This window comes from Thalassophryne amazonica, chromosome 13 (assembly GCF_902500255.1).
Source record: "Thalassophryne amazonica chromosome 13, fThaAma1.1, whole genome shotgun sequence".
In the NCBI taxonomy this organism is placed as follows: domain Eukaryota; kingdom Metazoa; phylum Chordata; class Actinopteri; order Batrachoidiformes; family Batrachoididae; genus Thalassophryne; species Thalassophryne amazonica.
Window position 1 is genome coordinate 84136351 of NC_047115.1, and position 23191 is coordinate 84159541.

A 23191-nucleotide genomic window follows, 5' to 3' on the forward strand; every position below is an offset into this window, starting at 1 on the left:
TGATAGCAGTGGCGCTCTGTCAGCATATTTTCCTTTCAGAGTGTAAGTCAGGAAAAGTGACACAACACCTCCCTCGCAGCCTCTGCATCGTCCCTGAGAGGAAAGGAACAGGAAGCAGGGCTTTAGGAAGATGCTGCTGATTTAGTATGAAAGAAGAACTGCAATTTCAAACTCGAGATCTGAGAACAGGCTCACAAAATCACCACCACCCCACCAAAACAGTAACTTACATATATACTAGTGGCAGTAAATGTTTTGTGATGAAACACCTGAATTAAGAAACTGGACGGTATGCTGACAGTGTGTGAATCTTCGTTTGTGTCCTGAGCACCCTGCTGTATGCTCTGCTGACATATGACTGCACTGCAAAATATCAGAGCAATTATACTGTCATTTACAGATGAAACAGCAGTGGAGAGTCTCATTTCCCAGAATGAGTCAGCATATAGGCAAGAGATGGAATGAATGGAGGACTGGTGCAGGGATAACAACCTGTGCCTCCATAAAAAGAAAACTAAGGAGGGCCACAAGGAATTACCCTCCACCCCTTTGCACAGGGGGTGAGGAGGTGGAAAACATGCCCCATTTTAAATACGTGGGGGTGCACATTGACAGCAACCTCACCTGGAACACCAACTGCAGCAGCGTGATCATAAAAGCCCACCAACGGCTGTACTTTTACTGTAGTTTTACTCTATATACACATACACACACCATATTTTTTCGGAGTACAAGTCATGTTTTTTTGTTTGTATTTTTTACTAGTTTGAGAGGCCCTGTGATTTACAGTCCTTTGCAACTTATATACTGAAAAAAAAAAAAAAATCACGATTCACAATCAGGAATTTTCATGACAGTGGAAACGAGAAACACAACATTAAACTGTCTTTTTTTGTTTTAAAAAAGCAAGAGGTGGAAACTTCCTAATGGGGCACAATTACATTCAGAAGGGTCAAGTCACACTGAAAACATTCATCATACGAGCGATCGTGATGGCGTTACTTTGTACTTTGAGCTGTTCCTCATGTTGAGCTCCAGAGGAAAAATACAATTTGCAGCCGTGCTCATTTACAGCAAATAATAATATGAATATCTTTATGGAATGAAACACACAACTGACAGCAGATCAAAACACACACAGTAAATGCCACAGTAATCTGATCTCATCTGAACTCGCCTTTTAGCTGACCCACTGTCAGTCACTTCGGTCACTTGTCAGTCACTTGTTTTACCCCATAACTCCTGATCATTCAGTCAGATAGTCCAAACTATACCTTTTTGGAGTCTTTATGATCAGACAAATGTGTGTAGTTTTCAAAATGATTTGAACATTTTCAATTTTGACCCCTGTGTAATTCTTCAATTGACCCCTACCTGGCAGCCTATTGAAAATTCAAGTGGCCAGTTGATTTTTTCAAAAGAGTAATGTTTAAGGAGTATTTGTGCCACCTTTGGTGCTTGCATCACCATTTGCACGATTTTGCTCTAAATATTCTCTTAGCTGCTGCACTAAAACACTGAGGCTAATAATATACACAGTCTCACGAGTCTCACTAGCTTAGCTTATGGCAAGCTAAAAGTGGACGCTCTCATTGTGGCCGAACTTCTACATAGTTTTGTATATTCTATGTTAGTACACGCCCGCAGCCGACGTGCTTGATGAATTCCTATGCAAAAAGTAGTTCCCAGATAACTGTAATATATTCCTGTGAACTAGTGTATATCTTGTGTTTTTACACCTAAATGATCATAAGTCAATACTCACACTCATCCAGCAGCATCTACTCATGTCAGCAAATTCAGCAAATTTTGCAAACAATTGGAAACTGGGTCAGCCGAAAGTAGTCCGGCGAGCTCAATCTGTGGGCACGAGCTATCCCACAATTCCAAAATAGCAGATGCATCGCTCCAACGAGAGCGGCACGATGAACAGGGTATATATATATATATATATATATATATATATATATATATAGTAGCAGAGGCTAACTACTTCTTCTAAACTCGCAGTGTCAAGAAGAAGGAAAAGCAAGAAAAAAGAAGAACAACACAAATAAAGAAGAAGAAAGGAAAAAAACAAACATTTTTGTTCTTAAGAAATAACGTTTTGAAATGGAATGCCATACTTGGAAAAAGAGAGACTATTTTTTTCCTATGGGTTGCTGCAGACTTTTACACTGACTGCCCTCTGGTGGCCATTTCTGCCCGATGAAAACATCGCCGACCTCAATACATATGCATGTAATTTGGTCACTTTTCAAAGGGGTCAGACTCGTCAATAAATTTAATTTAATGTACAATGGTTCATTTCAGGTCAGCTTGGTGTATAAATCTCATTGTTTCAGGCAGTGAGAGCCGTCAGCTGGCTGTTAGAAGCAAGTTAGAGACAAAACCAGCTGATTTCAACAGACAATCGATGTAGCCTGAGGTGGTTTTCATTGGGCGGCCAGTCGTGGAAGTACGAATTCTCACCTCTGGATTGGCCACTTCGCCGGAAGTGACATGGCTCAGCAGCAACCCGTTCGCAAGAAACCTTATATGGACTCATTTGCTTTTTTAAGAACATCAAGAAAATTGAGGGTGAGTTTCTTCATTTTTACCAACAATGTATTACAAAAAAGTTTTCAGACGTTCAGCGTTAAAACATTTAATTGCGTTACACACACACCTCACATAGGATCCTTCATCCTTCCTCAGTGGTTCAGTGACTTAAAGCAGTTTACTTGCAGTTTGCACATCTAACAAAAACATTAATTCGCTCTTAGCTTCTGATTGCTAAAGCAGTGTTTGCGTTATGAATACATAAATAATGCAACAGGCTTTCAAATGTTTAGCTATTACATGTACACCTCACATATGATCATCTGTAAGACTTAGCGGCTTAAAGAAGCAGTTCAGCATTTTGTGCCTCAACATTAATTAGCTTGTTAGCTGTGCTCCTGAAGCCCCTGTGCGCCTTATAAATAAATAATGCTGGGATTCATATTCATTTTGCGCTTTTTTGCATGAAATGGTAAATGCAACTTATACTCCAGTGCAACTTATATACATGTGTGTTTCTCTTCAAGAGGCGTTTTTGGACAGATGCAACTTACAATCTGGTGCGACTTATACTCACGAAAAAAACGGTACATACATACATATATCACATACGAAGTCTGTTAGAAAAGTATCCGACCTTATTATTTTTTTTCAAAAACCATATGGATTTGAATCACGTGTGATTACATCAGACATGCTTGAACCCTCGTGGGCATGCGAGAGTTTTTTCACGCCTGTCGGTTACATCATTTGCCTGTGGGCAGTCTTTGAGTGAGGAGTCGCCCACCCTCTCGTCGATTTTTCATTGTTTAGGAATGGCTCAGACTGCTGCTGTGTTTGATAAAAAATTTTTCAAAAGCTGTAAGGCACAACTAAGTGGACACCTTTCGATAAATTCATCTGGTTTTCGGTAAAAATTTTAACGGCTGATGAGAGATTTTGGTCTGGTAGTGTCGCTTTAAGGACGGCGCCTGACGGCGATCTGCGCTTCGAGGTGGCAGCGTCTCGCCGTTTCAAGTTGAAAACTTCCACATTTCAGGCTCTGTTGACCCAGGAAGTCGTCAGAGAACAGAGAACTTTCAGAAGAAGTCAGCATGAGGAGTTTATTCGGACATTCCATTGTTAACGGACATTTTGTAATGAAAGAACGTGCGGGCAGAGTCGCATGTCGGGCCGGACCCGACCGCGGGGGGTCGCGACAGGAAAAACACCTCCATTGGAAACCTTAACGGGCAAGTTGGAACATGCCCAAGTTGTTAAACAATTTCTCAGTTACTCACTTGTTGAAAGCCATCAAAAGCCGCCTGAATTTTACAAATGGTTTTCAACATGGAGGTGTTTTTCCTGTCGTGGCGCACACAGAAATTTGCGCGCACGTCTTTCATTACAAAATGTCCTTAAACAGTGGAATGTGTACATATACATAGTGTACATATACATACACAGACACCTGCCTATTCTCCATGTAATTTGGAGTTGCATGAGGAAGGGTACCAGGTGTAAAACTTGTGTTAAATCAACATGCAGATCCATATTGGATCTGCTGCGGCGACCCAGAGGTAAACAGCTGAAAGGACTTACAAAAGCAAGTCATTTAGACACATCAAGTCAAGTCCATCCTTTAAAAATACTCTATGTACCACATATTATTCATGGGTTTTGCACTCACAAGAGAAATCACTTCATCTTCATTAACATTCACATGTATGCACAGAATTCCCCATAATATAATCAGCAGGAATATGAAATGTCTACCACGTACGGCTACTGAATCATCCTCACAGAAACGTGTCCACACTCAGACATAAGTCTGATGACACTCCTGCCTGCACAACCTAATTCAGAATGGTGGGACATTATAAAAGTTGACTGTGCCCGTTTCTCTCTCACCAGGTTGTTCTTGGTTTTGGCGACATTCGGATCATCAGGACCCAGTCTGCACTCGTAGATTTCCAGGGCACGGCAGTAGTAGTACTCCACCTCTTCATACTTGCCCTGATTCTGACACAGCAGAGCCAGATTGTTCAGCTGTTTGGCTACATCTGGGTGGTCCTTCCCTAGGACCTGATGGTAGAGAAAGAATCAGCTTTAATGTGTGGACTCAACGTTTGCTTACTTCAGTCATTTTTACCAGTGACAGATGAGAGTCTGCTGCAGGCACTCAGGAGATCTAAAATAGACTGATGATCAACAGAACGTGCAGAAAAGGGCTTCAGGAAAAGAGGCTCTATGTAGCATGCTGAGCTTCAGAGCTTTACCCTTTCTTCTATCCCCCAATGCCTGCTCTCCATTTTCTACTGTCATATCTATTAAAACTGCTAATAGCCTCCGACGGAGGAACAGCCCTCAGTGGGAATGTCACAGACAATTTAAGAAAATCATTTGTTCTTTTCTCTATTTATAGTGCCTGGCATTACAGTGACTCCAACTGAGACTTTAACTTACAACTAGCTAAATGGCGACTGTAGGCCACAGGCCAGCGTCCCCCCCACACACACACACAACCCTATACGGTGCATCCGGAAAGTATTCACAGCGCTTCGCTTATTCCACTTTTTATGTTATAGCCTTGTTCCAAAATGGATGAAATTCCATTTTTTTTTCCTAAAAATTCTACACACAATACCTCAAAATTACAATGTGAAAAAAAGGTTTACTGAGATTTTTGCAAATTTATTAAAAATACAAAATGTAAGAAATCACATGTACATAAGTATACACAGCTTTTGTGATGAAGCTCAAAATTGAGCTCAGGTCTATCCTGTTTCCAACTCATCTTCCTTGAGATGTTTCTACAGCTTAATTGGAGTCCACCTGGGGTAAATTCAGTTGATTGGACATGATTTGGAAACACACACACCTGTCTAGATGTGAGGTCCCACAGTTGACAGTGCATGCCAGAGCACAAACCAAGAATGAAGTCAAAGGAATTGTCTGTAGACTTCTGAGACAGGATTGTCTTGGGGCACAAATCTGGGGAAGAGGACAGAAACATTTCTGCTGTTTTGAAGGCCCTAATGAGCACAGTGGCCTCAATCATCTGTAAATGGAAGAAGGTCACATCCACCAGGATTCTTCCTGGAGCTGGCCGTCTGTCTAAAGTGAGTGATCAAGGGAGAAGAGCCTTAGTCAGACAGGTGACCAAGAACCTGATGGTCACTCTGTCAGAGCTCCAGCTTTCCTCTGTGGAGAGAGGAGAACATTCCGGAAGGACAACCATCTCTGTTACAAGCCCCTAATCAATCCTGTAGGGTACTGCGGTCAGATGGAAGCTACTCACCCACAGGCCACTGGACTGATCAGGAGATGCCATGCCTGAGGGTGAAGCAGCACGCTGCAGTCTGCATTTTGGAATAAACTGCCACAGTGACAGGCCCATTGATGGCATGATGGATGGATGACCCCAGGGTGCAGGTTGACCCCCTGCCTGTGGCTTAAATGCTTGTGTGGTCATTTCAACAATTGCACCTTTTTTTGTTTTGATTGCCCGTTTTCTGTTTCTACAGCTTTGTAAAACTTTGCAAAAACCTTGTAACCGTTAGAATGGCCGGAGCAGCGGGTCAACCCTCTGAGTCTGGTCTGCTCGAGGTTTCTTCCTCAATATGACAGTACAGTGGCTTAGCAGTTAGCACTGGTGCCTCACAGCAAGAAGGTCGTAGGATCGCTTCCCGCTCTTTCTGTGTGGAATTTGCATGTTCTTTCCTCAGGGCACTGCGGTTTCCTCACACAATCCAAAACATGCTCCTTCCTCTGCCCCTGAACAAGGCAGCATCTCTACATCTGGAGTTGGTCCCCGGGTGCCGGACTGTGGCTGCCCACTGCTCCTCATGGTTGGATTGTGTTTAACTGTAATTATGATGGGTTAAATGCAGAGGACAGATTTTATTGTATCTATATGTACAATGACAATATAGGCTCTGTTCTATACTTCAATATCATCAGAGGGAGTGTTTCCTTACCACTGTCGCCTGTGTGCTTGCTCGAGGGGTTGGTAAGGTTAGACCTTACTCGTGTTAAGCGCCTTAGGCAGCTTTGTTGTGACTTGGCGCTACATAAAATTAAATAAATTAAATTAAAATTACTCCTTAGTAAAAGGCACATGGCAGCCCACCTGCAGTTTGCCAAAAGGCACCTGAAGGACTCTCACACCAGGAGAAACAAAATTCTCTGATCTGATGAGACAAAGATTGAACTCTTTGGTGTGAATGCCAGGCATCATGTTTGGAGGAAATCAGGCACCATCCCAACAGTGAAACATGGTAGAGGCAGCATCATGCTGTGGGGATGTTTTTCAGCAGCAGGAACTGGGAGACTAGTCAAGATTGAGGGAAAGATGAATGCAACAATATACAGAGACATCCTGGATGAAAACCTGCTCCAGAGCGCTCTTGACCTCAGACTGGGGCGACAGTAATAGTAAGCACACAGCCAAGATATCAAAGGAGCGGCTTCAGGACAAATCTATGAATGTCCTTGAGTGGCTCAGCCAGAACCCAGACCTGAATCTGACTGAACATCTCTGGAGAGATCTGAAAATGGCTGTGCACCGACGCTCCCCATCCAACCTGATGGAGCTTGAGAGGTGCTGCAAAGAGGAATGGACAAAACCAGTGTTGTATAAAGTACCGGAAAATCACACTTAAGTAAAAGTACAGATACTCATTTAAAAATGACTTTGGTATAAGTTTTAGTCACTGATTGAAATGCTACTCAAGTAAAAGTCTTAAAGTATCTAGTATTTATTGTACTTAATTATGACAAGTAACATACAACTAAATGTACTCAAGTATTGAAAGTAAAAGTACAAGTAAATGTTAATAATCAAAAACGGACTGATTTTTTTTAATATTACAAAGTTTATCTAGGCTTGTAAATGACTGGTAGTATTAGTCAAAATACTGAAAATTGTGCAGATCACACAAAAACACTTCAGAAACAAGGTTTCAAAACCTAAGCAAGAATAGGCTACTCACGAGGTGTTCACAGGAAACAGTTATTTATAGTTATTTTCATTGTTACATGGTTTTATCATTTCTGTTGTGTTTTGTTTCATTTGGTTCTTTTTGTCTCTTTCTCTAAAATTGTATTGTAACATTATTAGTCTATTATTATTGACTATTATTGTCTATTATGTAGACTATTATTGTTTTTGCTATTATTATTAATAAATGAATAAAATAAATTTAAAAAATTACAATCTGACTCTTTTACAACAACGAACGCTGAGCCATTAATTATACAGAAAACAAATCAACACAAACGTTCTGATGCAAACAGCTTGATGCTAACTTTAACATTGAAAACGCCATAGACATGCTAACACGTTAGCATTGGTCCCGTTTTTAAGTTATAAAATACATCTATCAACTGTTTCAGAAGACCATAATAGGTCAGCTTAACATAAAAATATTAAATATTACTCACACAGACAGGCTCTTCAGGGTTTTAGCGGGGAAAACAATGACTCCACGAATCGTAGATCAAAGCACTGCTTCGATCTGCGAATCACTGCTTCGATTGGTTCAAGGTCCAAAGCAAAGCCGTGCTGCAGAAAAGTTGATTATAGACCCGCTGCAGGTCTGTAATCAATGCAGAGAAATGATCATTTTCCTGACAAACACCCCCCAAGTGCGCAACTGCAAAAAAGCCTACCGGACATGCCTCATGACAAATCGGCCTGACTTCGTTGCAGTCACTCGCAATCAGTGGTGTCTCTGGGTGAAAACACGACTTTTTTCGCATACAACCCCAACGCATTCAACCCCTTTGAGGGTCCACCTGTATAACCAAGTGAGAAAATCCATAAAATCAACACAAAATCCTTATAACCTCCAAACCTCAAAATCAGTTTTATTACACACAACCGCATAGCGGTATCACATAACTGGGTTTTTGTCCACATATTATGAGTTGCCACAATGACATTCAAGTCAGGATCATTAGTACTTCCTCTACAGTTGAATTTCAAACAATAGAGATCTAGTATTCATGCGTCAAGCTGAATTTTATAGAAGTGAATGTGTCAAATTGTGTTATTTTTTTACAGAAACAAGAAATCTGTGTCACTAATGGAAATACATTAATAAAATCATGAAAAATAAATCGAATATAATGACGAAAATAAAACATACCTCAGAACTTCATCAAGTGTATCGAAAGTTGCCTCACCAGTGCCGATGTTGCAGACTGGCATGTCGATGATCCTCGACTTCGCCCCTGTGTTTATTAGGGATGGGTATCGATAAGATTTTATCAATAGATACCATTACCGATTCCGCTTATCGTTCCGATTCTTTAGCAGTTCCCTTATCTATACCTCTTGTGATTTTTTTTGTGTACTAATAATAGGCTTTACAGGTTTTCTATGTCTGCAGGTCAAAGAGCTTTTTCTTATTGTGCACCCGCTCTGTGGAATGGTCTTCCTGCGACCGTGAGGCAGTTGGAGTCTGTGGACATTTTTAAGTCAAGCCTTAAGCCCATTTTTATTCTCTTTCTTATGACTAGTTTTTATTTATCTGTTTTAATCTTTTACTTCTGTTTTTAATTATGTCTTTGAATGTTTTAATTTTTATTTATTTATTTTAATTATTTTATGTTGAACTGTTCTATGTGAGGTGCCCTGAGATGGATTTTGTTGTGATTTAGTGCTTTATAAGCCCATTAAATTGAAACTGAATTGAACAACATTTTATTGAGTCTTAAAGTAAATAAATATGAAACTGGTCACTGGATCCTTAAACTTTGGACATAATAAACTCTACATGGTGGATCCTTGATCTCTGGACATAAATAGGAATAAACAAAATTTGTAGTTTTTGTCAAAAGCATTTCCTTTCAGACATTATTGGAATGAATGTCTTTCCATATATCTGAGCTGAACTCTTACAGCTGCTGTGCTGTATGTCAGCATCAGTTTAATTCATAAAGAATACAGCACGTCTCATTTTGGGAAGAAAAAAGTTTTAGTCGATTGTAGTTTATTTTATGTATTACAGCGTTTGGAAAGAGGTGTCATTTTATTTAAAGCGGCAATTTGAATTTATTCATTCTGACTGGACTCTGTCTCAGCAGAGAGACACGCAGCGGCGCGGCTCTAAACGCGCAGAACGGAGGACGATTCTCATTTCTTGACTGCAACAACATGAGTCCCAGTTAGTGACTTAGTCCACACAAAAGCGACTCACGATATTTTAATGGCTTTGAGAAGAGTTAAAGAAGCAGACTTGCCGTTTCTGAAGAGCAGCGAATCAAAGAACCAACAAACTAGTGGATCGAAGTATTGCTTCAATGACTCACCCATCAAAGTGGAGTCGAGCTGCAGAAACGGTTGATTACAGAGCCGCTGCAGACCAAACCCTGATAATCCGTAAGACTTTATTTGTAGGTCCGTATGACTCTGAAACTCGGAAAAATCTGTATAATTTATGGACAATCCGTATAGGTTGACATGTATGTTTTTGTGTAACGAGTAATGGCATGGCGCATAGAAAATGTATCGGAGCAGAAGTATACAAAAGTGAAAGTAAGCTGAATTAAAAAAAACTCAAGTAAAGTACAAAGTCTCCCAAAACGTACTTAAGTACAGTAGTGAAGTATTTTTACTTCGTTACTATACAACATTGGACACAACTGCCCAAAGTTAGGTGCACCAAGCTTGTGGCATCATATTTAAGAAGACTTGATGCTGTAATTGCTGCCAAAGATGCATCAACAAAGTATGGAGTAAAGGGTGTGAATACTTATAGTACACGTGATTTATTAGTCTTTTATTTTTAATAAATGTGCAAAAATTAAAAAAAAAAAAAGTTTTATGTTGTCATTATGGGATGTTGTGAGTAGGTTTGAATTTATTACATTCTGGAATAAGGCTGTAACATAACAAAATGTGGGGAAAAAGTGAAACGCTGTGAATACTTTAAGGATGCACCGTAAATTTGGTATCATTGGCTATTTCACAAGGGCTTGGCATCATAATATACACACAAACCAGGTGGAACATACCAATGAGTACAATGTGCTTCTTGCATCTTTCAGGCTCGTTCCAGATCAGATCCATACAAACCCCCATGTCAAAATTCCACCCCCCCCCCACTTCTCCCGGTTACTTTGAAATGTCATTAGCAGAACTTAGCAGCATCTTATTTGATCCTATACCAACAAAGTTGTTTAAGGACTTATGGCCCGTTCTTGGGCCGACTCTGCTGGAAATGATTAATCTTTTATTAACCTCTGGTTCTGTTCCTAGGTGTTTTAAATCTACAGTGATTAAACCATTGCTTAAGAAATCTCATCTTGACCCTGATGTATTGAATAATTATAGGCCAATATCAAATCTGTCATTCTGTTCTAAAATTCTGGAAAAAGTGGTTTCACAACAGCTTGTGGACAATCTTACTGAGAATGATCTTTTTAAGCCACTGCAGTCTGCTTTTAGAAAACAGAGACAGTGCTTATTAGAGTGGTGAATGATTTTCTGCGTGCAATGGATTCGGACACCACGATGGTTTTAGTCTTAGTGCTGTGTTTGATACTGTGGATCATCGTGTTTTACTTGATGGGCTGGAAAATTAAATCTAAACTAAACTTAAATCTATGCTGGACCACGAGTGTCACCCCCTGCAGGACGTTCTGTCTGCCCTGGAGAGCAGTTTCAGTGACAGACTCATCCACCCTTGCTGCGTGAGGGAGAGATTCTGCAGATCGCTTCTCCCGGCTGCTGTTAGACTGTACGATGAACAATGCTAGTACTGTGGTAACCATAGCAACCAGGACAATAATCATTACCTGCTGTATTTATTAGGTGTAATAATTTAACTTATGGTGCAAACTTAAGCTACTTTACCTACTATATTTTAACCTGTCCATATTGTAAATATCAGAGTAACTTATCGTACATTTCACACTGAAGTCACTTTATCTGATTACTTTTACATCCCGACAGTGTATATCTTCCCGGCAGTGCAGCACTGAACTGAACAATGGTAGCCTTAGCGTTACCCGGCACTCAGTGCTTTTTTTGGTTGTTTTTTAAGAGATACTTGCCTGTTTTATTGCATGCCCTTCTATTCCTACTGTTCTATGCTGCAATGTGACACTGCAATTTCCCCAATGAGGGATGAATAAAGGCTTTTCTTATCTTATCTTATTACTTTGGGATTACTGGAAGTGTCCTTGCTTGGTTGACGTCTTATTTGTCCAGTCGTTCTCATTGTGTTGTGTGAATGAAATTTGGGGTTCCACAGGGGTCTGTGTTAGGCCCCTTGCTTTTCTCACTTTATATAGCGCCCCTTGGGCATATTCTGCGGCATTATGGAATTGCCTTTCATTGCTATGCTGATGATACTCCATTGTACATGCCGATAACTGCTGGTAATCTTCCCCATATAAAATCCTTATAAGATTGTCTTGTATCTGTGAGAAGCTGATTGTCTAGTGACTTCCTACTCTTAAATTCTGATAAGACTGAAATGATGGTTCTTGGTCCAGCTAGACATCGGCATCAATTTGACCAGCTGGCGCTTAGTTTGGGTTCGTGTGTTATACATCATACGGACAAGGTGAGGAATCTTGGGGTACTTTTTGATCCTACATTGTCCTTTGACCTCCACATTAGAGATATTACGAGGACTGCCTTCTTCCATCTGCGAAACAGAGCAAGGATTCGTCCCATCCTGTCTATGGCTGATGCTGAGACTTTGATACATGCATTTATCTCTTCCAGACTGGATTATTGTAATGCTTTATTTTCTGGTCTGCTGCAGTCCAGCATTAGGGGCCTTCAGTTAGTGCAGAATGACACAAAGTACAAAGTCTGACAGCAACATTACACCCATTCTGGCATCCCTTCATTGGCTTCTAGTTTCTGCCAGATCAGATTTTAAGGTCCTGTTGCTGGTCTATAAAATTGTTCATGGACTGGCTCCTTCCTACCTGGTGGAGTTGGTCAAGCCCTATGTACCGGCACAGCCCTTACGTTCACAGAGCACAGGGCTTCCGTGTGTTCCAAGGGTGAAAAAGAAGTCTGTGGGGTATAGAGCCTTCTCCTACCGTGGCCCTACTCTTTGAACAAGTCCCAGTATTTTTGCTGTCACCAGTTACCTTTGTAATCTAGACATGCTAAGCTTTCTCATAACACCAAATGTGGATTGCGGGGGTGCACGCAGGACCATGCTGGCCCACGGCCGACTATTTTAGCTTTTACAGCAGCCATATGAGAGCTTTGTGCACATCTCTACAGTGTAGTCCAGGGACATGGCTTACCTTTTCTCTGATCTCCAGAGCCCTCTTACACAGAGGCTCAGCCTCCTTATACTTCCCCCTCTTTCCATAAAGCACAGCCAAGTTGTTCAATGTTGCAGCAACCTGGACACAGAAAAATACAACAAACTAGAATTATTCAATTTCTGGACTTTATGTTCATAATTCAAGTTTATGTATTTTCAAACACACTTAGGTTGGAATCAGTAAAGCCCATCACTCACACTTTTTTTTTTTTTTTAATTTGTGGTCAAGCTTTGAAGGACTATGGTGTTATTTAGTGTTGGTCAGGATCCAGCTGTTGATACCTTTAAACCTTCCCCAAATTAGCAGTTGTACTGTCCTTCTACATACCTTTGGGTTTTGGTTTTGACAGTTTCTGTGTGTGTGTGTTTTTTTAGGGGGGGGTCATATGCTATTTTATCACTGCAGGTAACTTTAGGACCTTTAGGTCTTTTAAAGTATTTTCAAGTATTTTTAAGCTTAATTTCTTAAATTAAAGATGCCAACACACAATAATTATAGTTTTTATTGCAACTGAATTATTATTTTCACACAATGAAACAACAAATAGGCTGAGAAGCTTCTCACTGTAGCATGTGTTGAACATCCAACCTGGCCCACTGCCAAGTGTTACGTCAGAAGCAATGCCTCCATGGAATAAGTCACTTCTCCTGGTTCCTTTGAAACATCATTAGCATTTGCCCACTAAAACAGTGTCTGTTACCAGCAGCTCAGAGTTTTTTGCTCTGCAAAAACAGTTTTGGTGAGCCATAATTCGGACCCCCCCCCCTTTAAAAAACCAGTATACATTAAGCCCCTTTCACACTGGGCCAACATAGAGTTGGCAAGTTATGCAGCTCTATGCTGAGTTTAAGCAGCTCTACGCTGAGTTTAAGTAGCTCTATGCTGAGTTTAAGCAGGTCTATGCCGGGTTTAAGCAGCTCTACGCTGAGTTTGAACAGCTCTACGCTGAATTTAAGCAGCTTTATGCTGAGTTTTTGCTCCTCTACGCAGCAGTGTGCTGAGGGGTACGTGAGGTGGATGCAAAAATTAAACATGTTTAAATTAAACGTTTAATTTTTTCGGTGTAGAGCACTGGACACAGAAAGTACGCAGTTTTATGCAAGTCTACACAACACTTCTTTACTGTACATCAAGTCTCCGCAATTCTACTCAACCCTACATCAGGTCGAAAAATCCTTTGAAGTTTTTTTATCAGTACAAACCTGGATTGATAGATTTTATCCATCCCGCTGGACTTTGCTGACAGTGAAGCTTCAAAACCACGGAAGAAGAAAAGGTGGGCCGGCCAAGCTTCCATGTTCAGAGGACATGTAGAAAACATGCAGGGCAGGGGCCCTCCACCAACCCTGTTCCTGGAGGGCCCATGCCCTGCATGTTTTACATGTCTACCTACTCACGTCACACCTGATCTTTTTTAAAGTGGTACCTTCCAACTCTTGACTGGCTGAGCACAGCTGATCAAGTTAATTGCCTGGGAGTGGAACAGGGAGAGTGAGAAAATATGCAGGACAGGGGCCCTCCAGGGACAGGGCTGGGCACAGCTGCTCTACAGTGTGACAGGTGGGGTCAGGTCATGTCGAATCAGTCACGTCAGTACAACGTTCAGCCGCTTACAAACCCTTTTTTTATTTTGTTTTGTTGGTTGGTGGATCATTAATCAAATATAATTCCATCACGACCAGAAAGCTGAATGAGAGATTGCTGTGAAAACTGATCGTAAATAAATGGAGCACTAATAAAACTTTTTCAGCTTTGAAAATTAGTGATTTTTTTTTCCTTTTTGTCAGTGGCATGACAAAGCAGCAGCAGGATGGAAAAGGCACCTGGAACACTGCATTACACTTCTCCAAAAATGCTGCATTTATTCACAAACATCTTCTACAATAAGGAATTAAAGTATTTCCAAAACAAGGACATCTTATTTGGACATCAGTGTGTCTATGATGATGGATCCGGATGAAAGGAGGCAATAGCAGGTCAGATTAAAAGACTATTTACTGTGTGTGTAGGTCTGCTTCACATGAGGCAAATGTCCATTATTGTCAATGAAAAAGAAAATACAGGAACTAATGGGTTTATTACGTCCGTCAAGGAGCCGCTCCAGTTAGTGCAGAGAGAGAGCGCATGGAGCAGAGAGAGTGAAGCAACATGTTAAGAAGACAAACAAAACTGTGGCGCTGCCTTTATTTCTCCTTGCACAGTTCAAACTGTTTCTGTTCACACTGTGTGCGCATGTCAGTGACAGTTATACTGAATTTATGAGATGAAATAAATGGTCAAAATTCCTTTAAAAATAAGAATATATGAATGAACAGTATAAAAATCAAAAACACGTGTGTTTAAAAAAAGCTGATGTGGAGAAACTCTGCAGTGATCCTCAGAAGCCAAAATCACATAAAGCAGGTGAGAACTCTTAACTTTAACAGGCTGTTATTTTCCAAAGATATTTATTTTAGATTTTGAGCTTAATGGTTGTTTTATGTTCAAGCACAAAATGTGACTGACAAGGAGAAAATCAGGACATGAACTCGAGTCAGAATAAAAATACAAGTTGCTGATTTTATATTTTTCAAAGTTATTAGGCTACAGCTGTTTTATTTATTTCAAAGTAAGTTACTTCTTATTTTATTATTATTTTATAAAAATATGGGAGTCAAAACAGCCTGCATTGCTCAGTTTTTCCTGCACATGTCCATGTATTTTTTCCCTCTTTATAATAGTTTGGTGTTTGCATTTGTTCTACAAAGTTTTAAAAAACAATAAAATGTTAAGACTTTTCTTTACAACATTTCTGTAAATTCAGAAATGCAACAGAAACAACCACAAATCAGAAAAAGTCGGGACTATATGTAAGATTAAAAATAAAAATGCTGCACTATTCCCAGTTTCTCCTCTCACACCCACAGAAGCCAAGAGTTATGTCTTGACACTGAACTTTAATCCCTTCATGGCTTGAAACTGATGCTTGAAGCACATTTTAACAGCACTTTATTTAAAAGCACTTTATCATCCAGCACTTACAACCTTTTTAGCTGTTGACTGTGGTTGCATGGTCTGTGTATTGTTAATGCTTGTGTATTGTGTGTTGTATATGGTTGTGTATTGTGTACTTTGTGTGGGTTGGATGTGCACGACACTGGTCGGCGCACCCCGATATATATATATTTTTTTTTGGACACCAAAAAGTTTAATTTCTGCCTAGCAGGATTCCGTCAAAACTTTGAGGAACTTTTCACCACAGCTAGATATTAGGCCACGGAAGAACCCATTAAATTTGGGAGAGGATCCGGATTCTGGGTCAAGTTTCACTTTATATTGGCTTTGAAGGATTACTGTTAGCAGATCACGTCAAAACTACTGCACGGATTTTGCTGAAATTTTCAAAACAGATAGATATTAGGCCATGAAAGATTCCATTAAATTTTGGAGGTGATCTGGATCCAAATCCAGATCAAGATTTCACTTTATATACGCTTTGAAGGATTAAGTCAAAAATACTTAATGGATTCTCACCAAATTTACACCATATATAGATATTAGGCCATGGAAGACTCCACTGAATTTTGGAGGTGATCCAGATCCAGATTCTGGCTCAAGAGTTCCCTTTATATAGGCTTTGAAGGATTTCTTCAAAACTACTGCACGGATTCTCACCAAATTTGCACCACAGATAGATATTATGGCATGTAAGACTCCATTAAATTTTGGAGGTGATCCGGATCCAGATTCTGGATGATTTCCCTTTATATAGGCTTTGAAGGATTACTTCAAATCTACTTCACGGATTCTCACCAAATTTGCACCACAGATAGATATTAGGGCAACAGAAGAAGACTAGAACATTTGCAGTTGCGCGCACAGGCCATGTAAACGCTAATCAAATTAGCACAAAAGCTACAGCTTTCCAACACGACACACAGAGTGAAATAAAGCCTCTTAGGAGAAAAACAGTCCACACTGATCATCTGAAATAGCTTACTGCAAATTTAAAGCGAAGCAGTGTGTTTGTCTGTTTAAAAGAAACACTGTTTTGTCCACTGCCTACTCTCCACTGTATGCGGGGAGTGGCTATTGTGCGGTGGCCGCCTCTCTCTGGCCGGTGTGAGCGGCTCAGCACTGCCCTCACAGCTCCATCCTCGGCCACACAGGTAAAATATCTTCTCAGCAGAAGTCCACTCTTCCTTCTGTGTTTTGCTCAGACTCGCACTGAGTGCTTCGCTTTTTAATTTTTGCTTTTTGGGCAACACACAACAAACACGGTAACCTAAATAAAATAATAATAATAGTAATTTTAAAAAAACCTGACTGCTTACATGTTCAAACTGAAATGCACTGGCTGAATCGCAGAGAAAGAGGGATCTAAAAAAAAAAAAAAAAAAAAAATCACGCAGAGACCCAGCCCATCAACCTTTAACAAAACAACAACAACAAAAAAAAACTTAAAAATGGTTAAATTTTACAAGCTGGGGAAAACAAAAAACAGAAAGCAACATCCCATCACCATTTCAGCAAAATGTCAAGACTTTGGCCCGACTATGGCTGAGCTCCTGACAACAGGAAAGAGCCAAAACTTGTAAAGATGTGAAAAAAAAAATTACCCAGGAAAACAGAAAGGGATACACTAAATTTGACAATCTCTGTGATGTTGCAGCGACATTGTGCCATTGCTTAAGAAGAGCCCTGGACTGTTTATATTTTAAAACGCAAAAGTACTTTTTATCCGATTACTCGATTAATCACCAGAATAATCGATAGAATCCTCGATTACTAAAATAATCGATAGCTGCAGCCCTAAGCAGTACACTTGAATATTTTTCATAAATGAATGCAACATTGCATTTTTTTTAGAGTTCCGTAATCTGCCTGAGAACTGTGAAAGGTCCTCTGTTTCTCTGGCTTTCCTCCCAAACACAGCTAGCATTCGTGCGAAGCGTGTTTCAGTCAAGACCTTAATTAAAAATAGTTTCACACAAGCTGTTTTTATTGTAATATTGAACAATGACAATAATGTGTGCACAGCGTGTACAGGGTTACAGCTGACAGACGAAATGTTCTCTGTTAAATATTGTCTTATTGTTCAGACTGTCACATCTGGGACAAGTTTAAGGGACTTTGCCTACCTTTCACTGAATAAGTTACAGACATTTGTGACAGTGTTATCCATAGATTCAGTCATGTCCATGTAGTTACACGGAGCCTGCAAGTCTGCATTAAAAGAATCTGCTCCCCACAGCATTCTACATGAGTGACTTGCTGACTACTCAGTGCGCATGCCCCAAACAATGTAACAACGGTCTACTATGAAGCCAGAAGAGATGACTAATCAGATCCAGCTTCTCATGGACATGTGTACACAACAATATGGCTGCCATTTCCATGGGGCAATCTTACCGCAGGGTGGTCTTTTCCCAGGGTTTTCTCTCGAATAGACAGAGCGTCATTCAGCAGATGGGCAGCCTCTTTGTATTTGTTCTGATCCCTTCATGAAAAAACAGAAGAAAGGTGAGTATGATGAGAATGAACAGACGTGTTTAAAAACATTCCTGACTCTGAAGAAATCTATGCTGCAGAAAGTATGACAATACAAATGTGAGCAGAGAACAAAATATGGCTATGCTCCAGTATTGGGGCTGCTCTAACCTGTAGACCAAGGCCAGGATGTTGAGCATGGTTGCCACATCAGGGTGGTCGTGTCCGGAGGTCTTCTCCAGATCTTCCAGTGCCTGCTTGCACAGGGGCACGGCTACCTCATACCTGCCCTGGGACGCGTACTGGATCACCAGGTTGTGCAGGGTTCTCAAACGAGCAGGGATTTCATAACCTCCCTGTTGGGCTGCTGCCACAGCTGCACTGTTATGCTGATGCTGTACTGTGGGTACAGAATCCACATACAGAGAGGAAAGGTAAGATTTTTGTCGGTAGGAAATAATACATGGCTGAATATAACTGACAAACATCTGAAAAGAACACAGTGGTTTCATGTAAATGAAGGAGGTAATTTAACTGTTTGATGAGTTACATCTCCGCCGGTGTCCTCAATTTAGTCAAACGAATTTAGAAAGGCTCTATGTTCACATGACTCGGGTTTCTTATTATGAAAGTGCTTTTTTCTATGTACTTGATGTTATTTGACGTTAACTTGACTAACACAACATTAACAAGAGCTTGCCCTGTGCACCTTTTCATTTATTAATGTGTGTGTGTGTGTGTGGCGGGGGGCGTTAGATGGATGGATAGATGGGGTTAACATTTGCCATTTTCTGCTTCTTTTATTTTTTTTAAATCACAAACTTCTTTGAAAAGTATTGAAAAATTAAAAACAAAGCAAACAAACAAAAACTAGTAATTTGTTATGAAGTCATGTTACAGACTGAAACCTGCCATTTTAAGCACTCTGTTTATGAAATGATATGATGTAGAATTGAATAAGCATGAGTTCAACCTTAATGGCTGGGATAATGCTAGTTTTCCATGTGCATTTTTAAGTTATTTCAAATTAGTAAACTTTTTACTTCCTTGGCTGTTCTCCTCATCATCATTGGGGAAGAGGTCATCCAGAGAATCCTTGGGTGTTTCTCGGTCTTTCTCCTCCTGCTGAGATGAAATGAAGCAGTCAGTCAGACCCTCCAACATACACTACCAAGGACAGTTCATGGAAGTATCAGACAAGTAACAAAAGCATTGTTTTAAAAACCCAACAACCTGAAAAAAACACTCTGATTTTATGTGAACAGCTAAATGTCTGAAGATCAACAGTCTGAAATCTTAATACGCCATTCAAGTTATGACGATACAAAAAAGTAAAAAGGTTTCCTGTTTGTTTTTTAATTTTTGGAAACAGTCACATTGAAGGCAAAATATTCTTGAAAACACACACAAAAGGCTACACAGTCAGATCTATAAGGAGATGGATAGTGACTATTTTTTATAGCTTTGCTGCTGTGCACCACCCCAATGGAGCTGAAATGAAACAATTAAGATGTGCTTGTAGTGTAGACTTTCACCTTATGGCCCAGTCACACAACACTTAACGAAGGGTGACGAAGCCCTGACGAAACAAGAAATCTGGACTTTCGTTGGCATCGTTTAACCCTCGTCAGCTTCGTTCTGGCAGCGGTCACTTCGTCAGGATTTTAAACTGTCGAAAATCTTCAACGAACACCACCGAAAACCTCAATTCGTCCGTATTTCGTTTCGCCGTCGTTTGTGACAGTTTGTTATCATTTGGTTAGTTTTTGTAACGTTAGCCTTTCGTTCACTCTTCGTTCACCTCGGTTGAACGAACATGACGACAGCTGAACGAGTAATTAGCGAATACGTAACGACGCCTCGACGACCTAAACGTTTTCATACAGTAAATATAGCGTTAAGAACATTTCATCAACTATGTACGGACATTTCAAATGTTTCACCTTTGTGTGGGCGTGGCCTTCGTCGGTCTTCTTCTTCTTCATTCGTATTCAATGGCGGACGGTACCATTTACCGCCACCTACCGGGCTGGTGAGTGATCGCTGTTTTTAGCTGTCGTTCAAAGCATTGAAGCTTCGGTTTCAGCTGTCATTCAAAGCGTCAACGTTAACGTTTTGTCTCGTTTATCCTTCGTTCGTTTTGCGCTCATGATTCGCTGGATATTCGGTGATTGGAATTTGTCGGCTCATTCGTCAACGTTTTCTAACGAATTGTTTTTTTTTCCTTCGTCAGGGCTTTGTCACCCTTCGTTAAGTGCCATGTGACTGGGCCATTAACGTCAAGCGGTTTAACGTAAACATTACAACCATTTAGGAATGACAGGCTTTTTTATACATACACAGAAAATCAGTAATCGCACAAACTAAATATTGGGATTACTGTTCATACAAGACACTGTTCCACCTAGATTTCTTTAGACAAGTCAGGGAATAAATACATGAATTTCCAAGTCAGGGAATATATCTTGGACTTCATTTACATCAATCATTAAAATACAGACAGCACAGTGTTGTACGGTAAATATGTATGGAGTAGGTAGTCCTCAGAAAGTGAATGGTTGTGCAACAAACAGAGCTACAAAAGGAACTACCAACACACCCATGACATCTGAGATTGAGCTTTAGACTTCTCTGGCTGTAAATGGGCAGCACAGTCTCCTCTGAGGGTGGGGGCTAATGGGTTAAAATATGACACATATGACGCAATAATCAGAGCTGTGGATTGAAAATTGTGAAATCTGAGGAAAATTTGCAGGGTGTCAGGGGGTGCAGCCCCCAGGAGCTGGGGTTTATGGCCTGCAGGGACCCAGAAACCACATCAATTTTGTATCTAATACATTTTTCTTCTCCGGGAAGAAAAAAAAAAAACCTCAAAATAAGCACATATTTAAATGATCCTAAATTCAACCCTTCATTTGAACTGTCCGTGATAATGTTGAAATAACAGAATATGGCATGGAAGTAGGACTGATGGAATGATTTTCTTTTTAATTGTAAACCAAATTATGCAATAGCTCAGAACAATTAAACTACATGAAATTCATGAAGACTGAAAAGACTGTTACAGCATTTCAAAAACCACAGCTATTGGGCCTTTCACAGTGCACGCTTTATACGCGTCAGGCAACACCCCCCAACGCCTTGTGACGTCAGGCGCTTCGCTTCGGAAGCGGCAAGGGGGGCAGAGATTGCTACACCACACTCTGGCTGTTTCCACAAACCAAAAAAAGTTGAGCAATCGCCATCTTGCATTTGCATATGTAGACCCATGAAAAAGCTTAAAAACAGCAGTAGAACGAGTCTCCCATCACCCTGCCTGGAGAAGCTTTTTTCCAGCTACTTTTCGGAGTGATGCCGAGCCGAGAGAGGACTGACGACTTGTTAGGATATCGATCAAACCGCGACAGTGGGCCGACCCGCACGAAGCAGCCAGGGTTCAAGCCTCATCCCTGGGCAGACCGAGGCAGGCAGCCGATGTGATGGAACAGACCCACTCAGTCTGAAATTGACCAGTTTTTGGATATATATACAAACACCCAGTTTAACCAACGGAGCTTAATTCTGCAGCTTTATCGAGGTGACAATAATTTTAAAAAAAAACATGACATTTACTGCACTGCTGTGAAGGTTTAATGATCGGCTAACGTTAGCTTAGCCTTTTAGCACAGTTGAGCTGAGTTGTCCATTTGACTGCTCCTGGGAGCTGAGTGAACACTTTAATTTGTAAATGGTTCAGTCTATTTTTATTTTTACCAAATAAAGCTACAGCTTTTTTTGGCTTTTTTTTTCATAAACTGTTTAGTGTTTCTTTATATTTTAAGAAATATTTTTTATTTGTCCCAATCAGGACCATTTGCTGTGCAGACAACCTAAATACAGATGCACTTCAAAAACGTCCGTTGATGAGCTGAACACCATGAAGTCCAGCCGGAAGTAAACATCTCTGCTGTTCAAAATAGGAGAAAAGTGTCTTCAACAGCAGAGGTCAAAGCTGCAGAAGAGACCTTCATCTGGTCCCGAGAATCCAGCATAACATCACCTGCTTCTAAATAAAACGCTCTTTAAACAGCAACTATTTTATTATTTTTTAAAAAGCTGTTTCATTTTATATTTTAACAATAAATGACTGGATCATTAAAAATGAAATCCTAATTTACAATCAAACTGCAGTCATTGTGAAATTATCTTCTGTTGCATTCATAATAAACATTTGTATTTATTTACCGTGTCTGTTTTTCTGGTTGAAATGAGACATGAATAATCTACCAGACTTAAAAAATGTACAAATTTCCATGCTATTTTATTTGTCTAAAAATAAATGTCCAAGGGTCCTTATGTTAAACAAGAAATGATCTAATCTGAAATAACAGGTAAGTTATGGTTTTAATTTACAGATGAAGAAAGGTTTCTAAAGAATCTTTATTTATTTATTTATTGCTATTTTAATTACAAGTGTTATAAACTTTTTTACACTAATCAGAAATTAATTTTGAGGTAAAAAAAATTTGCAAAGATTTTTCTTCAGAAAACTGCTCAGTATAAATAAGCAGTCCTGTGAGACATTTCTGTTGTACAGATCAGTGGTTTGTGCCACTAGTCTTCCATGTTTGGGCCTGACGCATCATTCTATTGGACAACACGAGGCTATGTCACAGCTCAGAGTGGTGAAAGTTGGATTGGGTTGAACTTTGACCGCGGCAGCCTGTTGACAAGCGGCAACGTGCACTCCCGTCAGAAGCGTTGCTTTAGCTCAGTTTTTGACACAACGCTTCTGAAGTGTCTAAAAAGCAATGTGTCTCATTGAAAATAATGCTTTTTAGACTGATTCGTGACGCTTCTGCTGCTTCCAAAGCGTGCGGTGTGAAAAGCCCTTAAAGCTTGTAGAATATTTTAAAAA

At 40.1% G+C, this 23191-nt stretch overlaps 1 protein-coding gene across 7 annotated transcripts in view; it reads right to left on the reverse strand.

Annotated features, from left to right (window-relative positions):
• klc1b (kinesin light chain 1b) overlaps positions 1-23191 on the reverse strand; it is a 101708-nt gene that overhangs the window by 49676 nt on the left and 28841 nt on the right. For 5 of the 7 annotated variants that reach the window (XM_034185243.1, XM_034185245.1, XM_034185242.1 and 2 more), the window contains exons 4-8: positions 19338-19419; positions 18466-18694; positions 18217-18304; positions 12802-12903; positions 4432-4605 (exon numbers count right to left, since the gene is read on the reverse strand). In XM_034185243.1, the coding sequence (XP_034041134.1) occupies positions 4432-4605; positions 12802-12903; positions 18217-18304; positions 18466-18694; positions 19338-19419 (675 nt within the window). The remainder of the gene's footprint in view (positions 1-4431; positions 4606-12801; positions 12904-18216; positions 18305-18465; positions 18695-19337; positions 19420-23191) is intronic. The other 2 variants (XM_034185244.1, XM_034185247.1) reach the window with 1 other exon arrangement.